Genomic DNA, 12,168 nt, shown 5'->3' on the forward strand with positions numbered 1-12,168 from the left:
GGTTTCGGGCCAACACACAATGGCCAAATGACTTGGCTCCGAGAATAAGGATAAAGCCCCGATGTGATGACAATGACGATGACGACAGCAAACGGCGACAGCGATGACGACAGTGGCACAAATCCTGTGTCGCAAGCGAAAGTTGGAGTCTAACCCATATATGAAATCTATATGGGTCACGAAATGCTCTGTTGCTGCGAATCGAGCCGGAAAAGTGGGGGGAAGAAAGCCCTCGGGAAAGCGAGAAACCCACAAAAACAGGGCAAGGATTCAGGCCAGCGCGGATCTGGGGGCGATATTGGGGAACACCGAAACTGAAGAGTTCAGGGAAATGAAACGCACCCGATTAATGTATTTCTTATATATGAATAGTACATTACGATACCTTCGTTGTGGAAATGATAGCTTAAAAAATGAAAAAGGCATTATTATAATTTTAATTATGCAACACAAATTAACATCTTTTTTTTTTAAATTTTGTCTAACTTCTGGTTAAATATTAGCCTAATAGTGAATCATAGTATAAAGGGAGATTTCTTAGAATGTTGCAAACACCCCGAAAACTTCTGAGAAGCGGGAAAACCAAGAAGATTAAAGAGCAAGAAGAAATGGAAAAGGTAGGAGGAAAAGAGAAGTATTAAATAAAATGAAATAAAATAAAATGAAATGAAGCGCAGCCAGACTCGGCGAAAGAAAATGTTGGAAAATAGCAGCATCATCGTCAGCCCAAGGGGGTATTCCACCATTTCTCTTCGCTTCCCCACCTCCAGCATCCCGTGCTTGTCGTCGTCATTGTCATCGTCATTATAAGCATAATCTTTAATAAACGAGTGAACACCAGGGAACCAACAGAAGTTGGGACAGTGGGGGTGGTGGAAAAGCCGCGGGAAAACTCTCAAGCGGCCGCAAATGGACAAGAGGATGCCAAAGGAAAAGATGCGCCAGTGGGCGGGGCAGTGCGATTTTTCAAGTGAACGAACTTTTTAAATTAATTTAGACATAAGCAGCTCTTTAAACTTCTGCCTTAGAACCAGCTAAGCGGTTCGTGTTTTTCCTGTCTCCCCTGCTTTCCTTGAGTTTCCCAGCTTTTCCTTGCCTCTGTCTATTTCTTGAGGGTTTCCGTATCAGAGTGAGTGTGTGCGTCCATCTCTTTTCATTTTTTGCTCTTGCAAAGTTGGTAATGTGTCTACCCGTCTCAGGCGGGCCGAAAGGAAACGTAATGTACACTAAATGGATATTTAATTACACTTTGCCCAAGGATCAGGCGGCGTGTGGGGGATCCCCTATAGGTATAGGTAGGGCCCTATGTAAGCCCATGTAAATATATACATCTAACCCAAGGTGGAGTCTAACCTGGGGAGCTCTTGAGTGGTGGGCGGGCAGCTGAATGGGCCAATTTGTGATGACCAAATGGTCTTTCGCCCTAAGTGCTGGCTAACGGGGAGCGATGTTGGATAGTGGAAGGAATATCGCTGGGCATCAGTTGTCCAAGAAACCCGAATAATTGTCAGTGAGTTTTTCCGTTTTGGCATATTCAAAACTCTGCGTTGATCGCTTCAATCAAAAGGTATTCTCAGCTCCTTGTCAACACTAGTTTAAGGCAAAAATATAATAAATTATATACCTGAACAAATTATGCACACAATGTATTCATTAAATTAGTTCACCTTCTACCCAATCTAATAATGATTGGAATATCGAAATTCAATGCCGTAAGTTTAATTGAGAAATTCCCAGTTGAAATGCGTAAAGGAAGTAGTTAGCACACATGTTAATAAACCAGATGCCAATCGAATTACTTGCTTTAAGCAGCTTTTGGCAAGCCCGCCCCTTTAGAGCCCTGGAGCTGGACTTAACTATGCATTACCATTTGGTGAATAATTTTCTTAATTGTGCCTTCAGCCCTTGGCCTGACCTCTGCCCGCAAATAATGAATTTATTCATATTCACTTAGGCGAATAATTAATTCCCATTGAACCCCGACGGGCAACAGTGCGTATGCGTAATGAGCAAATGGAACGAGCAGTCGCACAAAGTTGCAATGTTCGGCAGGCACATAAAATGCAATGACAAAAACAAAATCAATTTTACTTTAAATTAAGCAAATACTGTATACTTTTTGTGGTCTCTTCGCAAAACGATGTGCAAATTTAAACCTTAAACCAATAGTTATTCTGTAATCACACTACTAATAGTGATCTGCAAACTTTTCTCTCAGTGTTCCACTTGCTCATTGTCTGTGATGCAGAAATTTGCAAATTGAACTGGCAATTGATATGCCGGAGATCTGCCTAACATATTTCTTATTGATTTATGCCGCCCACTTGAAAAGTTTTAATATTTTATGCTCCTCCAATGTTTATTTTATTGCCCATGGACGTAAGTGACTGCCCTACTCCTTCACAGAGAAGCGTGCATATGCAGCTCCCACCTTGCGTACAGAAATACTTAAACACATGCATGCATATATAGGTAGAACTCCAATCCTAGGATAGTCAGTGAACTCCGTAAACTCACAATGAAATTTGCATAAAACGGCAAACAAGTGAAAGCCTTTGCGATATTAAAATGACCAGCAGGATATTGCGAATTGTGCAGCAAGGGGATCGATATATGCGGCCAGAGTTGCCACCCCCGCATAAACCGCTTAAGTGTCGGACGCATCGGACTGTCAAAGGGACCGCAGTGTTGTCGCATCCATCTGGGCTTAACTGCTGAACTGCCCGTAGATTAATTTCTTAATAGTTGCCCAATTTGCATGTGTGAAGATGCACTGCATTGTTTTTTGTATTCTTAGGCGATTTTCACTTTAAATTGCCTAACGTTTTGGCAGCTAAATATTGTATTCCATAGCATTTAAGCTCTATGGTAAACTGCAGCTGTAATGTAAAACAGAGAGTGACAATTTATGTCATGGACAACAAAGGGATTGGAATAGCAAACGGAAGCATACGTATTTCATTACATACAAGAAAATATGATTGTAAGTCATGTCTGTTTGCTCTCTAGCTTATAGGAACTTCGAATCAATTATTAAAGCTTGAGCTTGTGTCATTTCTGTTCAATTTAAATATTAATAATTCAGAGCCCCTTTAAGTTGCAATTTTCTTTGACCACCGAAATCTGCTTTTATTTTTACCCGGTTTCTTTAGCCTTCCATTGAAAACTAGTCGGAAATACTGAAGAATCCTTCACCGAGTCACTTTAAAAACCAAAATGTAAAGTGCAAGGACGACTTCTGCCGCCCACTACAACTTGGCGTTTATGCTGATGTTGGGCCACGCCCCCCTTGCGCCCCTCCTGGGCGACTGCTTGTCATTCAGCTCCTCAAAACAGCACAAACAGCGGCAGCAATTTCCATATTTGTTTACAAATACAATGTACACGAGGCACACACACAAAAAAGTACTGGGATGGGGTCCCTCTTCATTGAAAGTTTAAATTCTTCTTTTGTTATTAATATTTTACACAAAAAATACACGCGTGAAGGAGAAAGAAAGCCAGCGAGTTAGGAAAGTTTTCACATCTGCGAGGGACGGCCCCAAAAAGTATGCTTTAAAAAACACAAATTTGATTTAGAGCAGGAATTTCCTTTATTTGAGATTACTATTCAAGCGGCCCTCGTCGTCACGCAGCTGTCTTTGGGGAAAGCCCCGCTTTTCCCACTTCCCCGTTTCCGCACTTTCCCACTTTTCCAGCGACTGCAGCAAAGTTATGCATGTCTGTGGGTATTTTCCAAAGTATCAGTGTGAGTGTGTGCGAGTGCTGGTATTTACATGCTTACATTTCATACGAGCGTAAGAAAATATTTGCAGTTATATGTGTGTTCCTTTTTTCGCCAAGCTAAACTTTTGTGTGTACTTTTGTTTGGTTTTCTTTTCACTCGCCCGTCTCCCCTTCCCAACACTGGCTTACAGTGCAAGTAATATTTAAAATTTGCATATCAGGGCCACCCGAATTTGGGGAATGTAAAAAAAGCCAACTTCAAGCCGCTGACCAGAAATCGTCAAGCTAATTGAGGCAGTGCAGAAGCTTGAAAGACTGAAAATAAGTCAAAAAATGAAACATTTTTCTTAAATTTTGTTTTGGATAGATCGAATATTTGTTATTGCTATAAAAGTATAACAATAGTTTGGAATCATTTTTTGAGCTCCAAAGAAAAGATTACAAAAGCCGCCATTGTTTAAGCAATTTTGTGCAGCTTTAAACTTTCTTCGGGCGTGTTCCCCTGTGTAAGGACCCATTTGTCGAAACCCAAGTGCAAATGCCAAGGAAACTTTGCCCAGGGCTGTCAGACAGGCCGAAAAACGCAAAGACTATGCACAAATATTTAACAGAATTAAACAGAAAGGACGAAGGACACACGACTAACCCTAGAAGGCATCGATCCTACACGCTTTATTTACATGTCATGCATATTTAAGTTGATTTCCATTTATGTTTCAATTTATTGCGTTTGGGGGCACCCTGCACCAAAATGCCGCCCACATCTATTTGCACTGGCAGTCCAGCTAATAAAATTTGCAATGCATGCGACGCTTGCATATGAAATACAATTAACAAATTGTCGGAACGGATCCCGAGAAGAGCAGGGCGAAAAGACCCATAAACGAATATTTGCCTTCTAAGCCCCTAGCCTCCCGCCACCGTCATCCCCATCCCTCAAGCCGAAAATATTGCATTCGAAATCAATAAAATGTGCACTGGCAGCTCACCCGAAATGGAAAATTGCAAATGGCAGGAAATGAAATGAAATAAAGTGGGGCGGCGCACGGGGAAGGGAAAACTCCATGTGGGGCGGCAGTACGTGCGAGTTCAGTTACCTGAACGGACTGGGAAATGCTGGGAAATTCAGCGAAACCCTGCGGATATTGGAGCAAGTGCTGCCACACCGGAGAATCGGCGAGAAGCCCATAACGGAGCATTCGAGGGCCGGGCAAGTGGCAAAGTCAAGTTCGACAACCGGGGTCAGGTTGATCGATTTGGGGCTTAGGGTTGCACATGTGGGCGAAAATTGGACAGGACAGGATACTACGATATTAAGTGCGATAGATTTGGCCCTATCATGAATATTTTAAGTATTTCGAAGAATATTTCTAGTAAACAGGCTTAAGGGCAAATCTTTCAAATTCTGCTATGCAATACAATCATTTTTGTAGAATTTAAGAAATGTGTATTTCATTCATTGAATTCGTTCTATTATTAAGTAATTTATGCCAGTGTTGGATAAGCGGCAAAAAGCCTGAGCAAGTCAAATAGCATCGACGCAAACATTAAGAGGGGGAAATTCATTTACTCGCAAATCTTCTGCACACTTTATTGACTCGGTCACGTGAGCGGATTTTGTGAGTCACGTTTCGCGAGTTTTGCCACACTTTCTTACCGGCTTTCGCCCATTTTCCATTTTCTTCTCGCGCACTTTTTATGGCCGAATTTTACCTTTCAACTTTAATGATAAAAGTTCGCAGCTCTCTTTCGGCGGCTCTCTAAGCCATAAAAGACTTATTGCAGCGGCCTAACAAGGCGGTGCAGCGGGTGGTGCTAGACTGGGTGGTGCTAGGTGGGCGGTGCAGAGTGGGTGGTTCGGTGGCTTCTGTCCATGTGCATTGGGCAAGCCATTCGTTATGGGTCGAGCGTTTGGACGTTTTCGAAATTTATTACATTGCACCGACAAGTTTCGCGTGTTTCGCCTTTGCGCCTACACTTCACTTAGCACGACGCCGCCGAACCGGCACACAGTGCCCAACCCCCAACCCACCAACCACCCAACCACCAACCACCAACCAACCCACCACCCACAATTTGCAGCACCTAAAGCTGCAGGTGAAGTGCAACTTTTTGCACCTAAGAAATTCTCCTGGCCGGAATTTCGAGTAATAAGTTGGGAGGATGGTGTTGACAAGCCCCGAAAAGCGTGGCTCAAAACGTAAACATCGTGAACGACTCGTCGTCGACGTCGTCTGACTGGGTTTCCCCTTCTCTTTTCCCACAGCACCTCCCATTTTCCCTCATTTTCCGGGTGCATTGACCCCCGTTTCTCTCCCACACGCAGCCGCTTAAAAAAAGTCGAAAACTGCAGCCGGCTAAATGATGGTGGGACGGAAAACTGGCTGGGTGGTCGGGAAATTGGGGGTCGGACAGAGCAGTATATATCCTGTGCTCTTCATTTTTAAAGATTTATGTTCAGCGTTTCAGCGTTTCCATCGTTTGTAGCTCTGGATTCTCTAAGCATTGCCCTCGCTTCAGACTTGCTCTTACTAACTTGGGAACAATATTCGAGTAATTTAAACTATTTAGAGCATCATCAAATATCACTATTAAAATTATGATTTAAAAAACGAAATAGTTAAGTGGAAGCAAGAGCATATTTTGTGCGACTAGGTTGCTGTGCGCTACTTATTACGCCTGCAGTTTTGTCGGTTCTTAGTCAAAATAAGCGCCTGCCCCCGCATTTTCCATTTCACATTTTCCAAACGCTTTTCATGTGCGTTCAGACGCAAAAGTCAAAATGTTTGGTTCAATGAACGCTGAGAGTCCGGCACTTTAAATCGCTTTAAGGTCCGCGGGGCGGCTGAGTGATAAATCTTTATCACTTATTCGGGGATAAGTCGCTCCGCTACTGGCCAACTTGATTAATTGCCGCAAATAAACGAGGCCTCAAGGATGGATGATTGGCAAACTGCTCGATGCGGCCGCAAATCAAAAATACATAGGACTCAGATTCCTACCCCATTTCTGGCTTTTCTGACAACTTTCGTCACGTAGCGTCCATCAGGCGGATATAATTTATCAAAACATGGAAGGCAGGCGAGTCGGCTTATATTAAATAATGATTTGATGGGGGGGGGGGGGGGGGGGGGGGGGAGACCCTGGCCCCAACCTCACCTAATTAGACGATGGGTCCTCTTCCGGGACTAATTAAAACGCCCGCCGTTGAACAACAGAAAAATTATAAATCACATTTCTTGTATTTGATTCCAGTTCCATTATGCAAATGTTGACGGCGCGTAAACAAGCCGGGAAAATGGCATAAACCAATTATGGGAAAGTGCGGGCGAGCTTTCCCCATCGAGTGTCAAAGGGATTTGAGTTGCGAGCTGCTAGCTCCAAGTTCCGAGTTTCGAGGGTCAAATGGCAACACTTTTTAATTAACTTGGCTCGAAACAGCCGCATACAGACTTCCAGACGGGGATACAAAAAAGCGAACAAAAATCCCAAGGAAATTATAATTTTCCCTGGCTTTCGGGGGGATGAACAACTTATGGAAATAATTGCCCAAAATTATGCAAATGCGGGGAAGTGGGGTGAATGTTTTCCCATTGTCATTATTCCGCTTGATTGTTTACATTATTTCCCGACTGATGCCTTTTAATTTCATCTAATGGCGAAAGGATTTTCTAGCTTGTGACTTGGCTTCTATGACTTGGCTTAAATGCTTTCTTTAAGTCAAATTACACAATACATAGTTCAAAAAACTAAACTCAAATTGATGCATTCAGAGTTATACTAACAACTTTATGTTAACTAATTCAAAATAATTGGTTAAGTTATGTTCATCATATTTAGCATTTTAAACTCGTTAGTAGGGTAAAAGGGTATACAACATTCGTTAAAAAGTACGTAGCAGTACGCGCTTCCGACCATATAAAGTATATTTTCCAGATCACGATCAATAGCCGAGTCCATCAGTATAAACTAGAGAGTTGAGATTAGACAGGAAGATTCCTTAGGCATGATGGAGCGCAAGTTTGTTTTTAAATGTTGCTACGCTCACTCTAAAGGTTACAAACCGATTCAACCTGCCACGCCCACACTTTAATATTATTATTATTATTTTTTACAAAGTTGTTACCTTTTCCTTTCAGCTATGGTCAATAAATCAACGAATTTTTGGACTGCCGCATAAACAGGGGATAATTTGCTTTCACACTTTCAAGAGATCACGATACCTTATAGCATAAACGTTGTAATAGTCGCGGTACTCGACTATAGCTTTGCTGTTATTTTTTTGTAATATGCCATTTTATTCCATGCTAAAGTGCTAACAACTTCCCTAATCTCATTATCCTGCTCTTCCATTTTTTTCTTTTTTGTCATAGCGTAGATTTTCCATAATCTAAGCAGCATTTTTATAGACATTTTCCCAGCTCACTCCTTGATAAATACACTCACGTAGCCGGTTGGTGAAACGTCAAACTCAATAAGCACAACAATTTCGAAGGCAGTAGGTTTTTTCGCTTCCTTTACCGAGCCATTACAACATACAATCAGGCGGATCAGACAGACGACGACATCGAAATCGAAACGTGGCTACAACAGCCAGGTGAGTGAGTGGCGGCTTTTCCGAGCACTGGTTCGCTTTTTCACCTGCGCAAAGCACGCAAATACCCAAACACACACTCGCATTACGCGCAACTTTTTAAAAGTCAGGCAGAAAAATGTTTTTTAAACGCTAAATTACTTTTGAATGGCAGGTGGGCGTGGCGGCGCCTCGTCATGTGGGCGTTTCGCAGCGCCAGCGTCACAATTTAATTTTGTGCTCCCTCATTTGCCCTGCCACCCTCCCTCCGCTCGCCAGACGCTTTCCCACCGCTTTTCCGCGACAACAACAAGCGCTTTGTCACAAGAGGGGCGCTTTTTTCGTGTAGCGTCTGAAGAGCGGAAATGCTTATCCCAACACTTGAGCGTCACGTGCTGCCGCGGTCGCTGCTGCGCCGACACCGACACACGGATACCCTACCTGAATGTATGCGAATTGGTCTATGGGACGCCAGCAATGGTGGTAATGCAGGCATTACTGGTTATTGATTACTGGTTAGTGTGGTGATTACCAGCGAAAGGTACATTGTATTGCTTGTATGAAGAATTGAACTGAAGAATCGGCATGGTTAAGAAATTAAAGAACGGGATTTTTGAAGTTAATTGAGCTTATATAGATTATACGCCGAAAATCGATTTCAAAATAAGACTAACTTTTATTTCGGTGCTAATTAGACCCAACATAAGTCTTGCAAATTTAAGGCCAATTTTGGCCAAGCCATATTTCAAATTTTACCATCGACTTAATCCCTATTCAAAAAGCGGTAATTTCTTCATATCTAGGACTTGACTCTATTACATTGTTTCCCAGACGTTTACGGAGGATCTGCGAATCTTCGGGTGGCCAGCCCACTGCCCCAGTAGCTGGTGCCATTTGAATTCCTCGCTTTCGGCAGTTAGGGTATTTAAATCTGTCCGGCCTCAGACTTGCCAAACTGTGCCACGCAGATACTTTCCCGAGCAGAAAGCGCCTAAGGTCGTTGTCGTTGTCGCTGGAAAAGTGGAAAAGCGAGGAAAAGCGCGAGACAGGTAGTGGGGATGGGGATGAGCATGAGGCAGGAGGTTGGTGTCTGGTGGCTGGGGAAAACACCCTGTAGGTGTTTTGAATGTTTAGCTCAAGTGGCTTTTTAAAACACATTCTATGCTAATTAAGGGCCCGGGCTTGGGCCTAAATGAGTTGTCGTTGACGTTGACGTTGCCTGTCGCCGTTGTTTGCATTTGATAAGCCAAGATTGTTGCCACCCAATGTAATCAATGGAGGGCAGCGGAAGGAAGCACCACCATCTTACCATCATGCCAACATACCGCCAAGCCATCGTCATCATCGCTCATTGCGTAATCCTCGAGGAGCGGTGGCGAAATCGCAAACCCCATTTAATTAACGAATTAACAAAGCCAGAAGTTTCTGTGGTTTTTAAGTGATTTCGGGTCGCCCGAAGGCAAACATTTTGCGGCCTTGTTATGGCATAATTGAATTATTGCCATATGAAAAAACAAAATATGGGCTAAGACCCCAGTCAAAACGCCGAACCCAAAGACCCAAAAACTCAAACCCAACTGGCAGCCAAAAAAAGGGAAGTCGACGGCAAAGTTTCTTGTTCGCTTTCTTATTTTTCCTTTACATCTCGGGCTAAATAAATCAAGTCTTTTGGGCGCTTGCAAAAAAAAAAAATATATATACGCGGAAAACGGAAAAATGTGAGGAAAGACCAAAAAGGCGGCGCCAAATTGAATTAGGACTTTAATTGCGAAATTTGTGGGTTAACTCATATATACTCGCATTAATGCAGCTCATCAAGAATTACTCCAATTTTTATCGGTCTAGAAGTTCTCATCGACAACCCTTTTCTTAAATACCTCTAATCCGCACTATTGCGGATTATTGATATGGAACGTATTCCCAGTGGGCTATGTTTGGATAAGTTTAAGATATGGGCTTTTTAGCCCGTGTCATTGCTGTCAAGACTCAATAGATTTTTGTTGTCGATAGAGGTAGCATGTAAAAACCAGGAGCTACATTTCTCTTAAATTTGTAAAACTTTTTCAACTTTCAACAGCCATGTTAATTCAACTGGTCTTCCTGGGCATCCTATTGTGGGCGTCCTTCTTTTGGCTGCAGTGCCGCTACCTGGATGTCCTGGAACTCCTCTTCGCCTGGACAGGCAATCAATTGGCGGAAACTCGAAGGAGGCGAGCTCGGGAAGAACGGTGCCGCCTGGGCCAAAAATGGGCGGTCGGAAATAAGGGCGATGGCATGGATAAGCTGCTCTCGCCGCCGATCAAGAATCGGCTCAATATCCGCGTGGAGCAGTGCTGCGACTTCATAACCGCCGGCTTGGGCTTGGTGCTCGAGGACGAAGTGACCCAGAGGTTTGTGGCCCCACCTTCGCCAGCTGGGGAATGGAATCTGCTGACCCGCAACCTTCGTCAGAGGAATCGGTACCTCAACTGGCGTTTAAGGACGGCCTGGCTGCTGGGATGGGTTACACGCTACGGACTGCTGTTGCCCGTCAGGACCATTGCCTGCTGGCTGTGCCTGTTCATGATCAGTGGAGTCTCAATGCTGCTAGGTCACATTCCCGACTGGTGCTTCAAGAAGAAGCTGGTGGAGCTGGTATTGCGGCAGTGCTTCCGAATCACGGCCGCCTGCCTGCCGATGATCCGGAGATTCCACAACACGGAGTACCGGCCCACCAAGGGCATCTGTGTGTGCAATCACACGAGCCCCTTAGACGTCCTGGTGCTGATGTGCGATGCCAACTACTCGCTGACGGGCCAGGTCCACACCGGCATCCTGGGCGTTCTGCAGCGCGCCCTGTCCAGGGTCTCCCACCACATGTGGTTCGACCGCAAGGAACTGGCCGATCGTGAGGCTCTGGGTCTGGTGCTCCGCCTGCACTGCTCCATGAAGGACCGGCCGCCGGTCCTGCTCTTCCCCGAGGGCACTTGCATCAACAACACCGCCGTAATGCAGTTCAAGAAGGGTAGCTTCGCGGTCACCGACGTCGTTTATCCAGTGGCCATTCGATACGATCGCCGATTCGGGGAGGCCTACTGGGACAGCACCCGATACTCTATGCTCAGATACATGCTGATGGTGGTCAGCTCGTGGTGCATTTGCTGCGATGTCTGGTACATGCCGGCGCTCAGCCGATGCAACGACGAGTCCCCAGTGGAGTTTTCGAATCGAGTGAAGGCCGCAATCGCCGCCCAGGCGAATATCGATGATCTTCCCTGGGACGGAAACCTGAAGCGCTGGAGTCCCGTCAGGGACTGGCAGTAATTCAAGCATAGCTTAAGTTCTTACCTTGGCTATTTTATGTCGCCGTTTATGAGCCGTTGTATGAGCCTTTTGATACTAGTAAATCGAACGATATATTTTAGAGAGCAAAATAAGATAAATTCACTTAATATTACACTGTTCTCTAGCAGCTAATCTCGATGACCAGACGGGAAGACCCCTTGTATTCTGTTGGCTATTCCAATATGTACCAATTATTATATGCTTTTTTATCACTTGATAGCCAGACAACTGATCGATTGAAACAAAGCAATTAAATGGTTAAACCGGATGCTGTGAATCCACTTATAAAAAGTTATTCTTTCGTAAGTCCTTAGGACCTGACCCCAGATAAGCACTAACTAGATATGATATACTAGACCACTCATGACGTATGATTCTAGTCCCTATTTCTGGGACTCTACCTTGTGGTGACCTTATAGATAGCGAGGACCTACCGTTTCGGCTGGACAATCTTTCTTTCTCCGTGGCGAATCGAGGCGTTGGGGCCGTACCGCCCGAGGAGGGCGCTCTGCGACTGGGAAACGCCGCCGGCGGCGGAAGCGGAC

The 12,168-nt window shown here is 44.4% G+C and overlaps 1 protein-coding gene across 1 annotated transcript; it reads left to right on the forward strand.

The window, feature by feature from the left end:
• The first annotated feature begins 8,207 nt into the window (after positions 1–8,207).
• LOC117147108 (glycerol-3-phosphate acyltransferase 3) lies at positions 8,208–11,789 on the forward strand. The gene is made up of 2 exons (XM_033313878.1): positions 8,208–8,323; positions 10,377–11,789. Exon 2 carries the CDS (start codon positions 10,379–10,381, stop codon positions 11,600–11,602), a length of 1,224 nt encoding a protein of 407 aa, XP_033169769.1. The 5' UTR covers positions 8,208–8,323; positions 10,377–10,378; the 3' UTR covers positions 11,603–11,789.
• The last annotated feature ends 379 nt before the right edge of the window (positions 11,790–12,168 follow it).

The sequence above is a fragment of the Drosophila mauritiana genome, chromosome X (genome assembly GCF_004382145.1).
Source record: "Drosophila mauritiana strain mau12 chromosome X, ASM438214v1, whole genome shotgun sequence".
Lineage (NCBI taxonomy): Eukaryota > Metazoa > Arthropoda > Insecta > Diptera > Drosophilidae > Drosophila > Drosophila mauritiana.

Bases quoted from the DNA above. Each gene is read 5' to 3' on its own strand.
- LOC117147108 (XM_033313878.1), top strand. From the start codon at position 10,379: ATGTTAATTCAACTGGTCTTCCTGGGCATCCTATTGTGGGCGTCCTTC.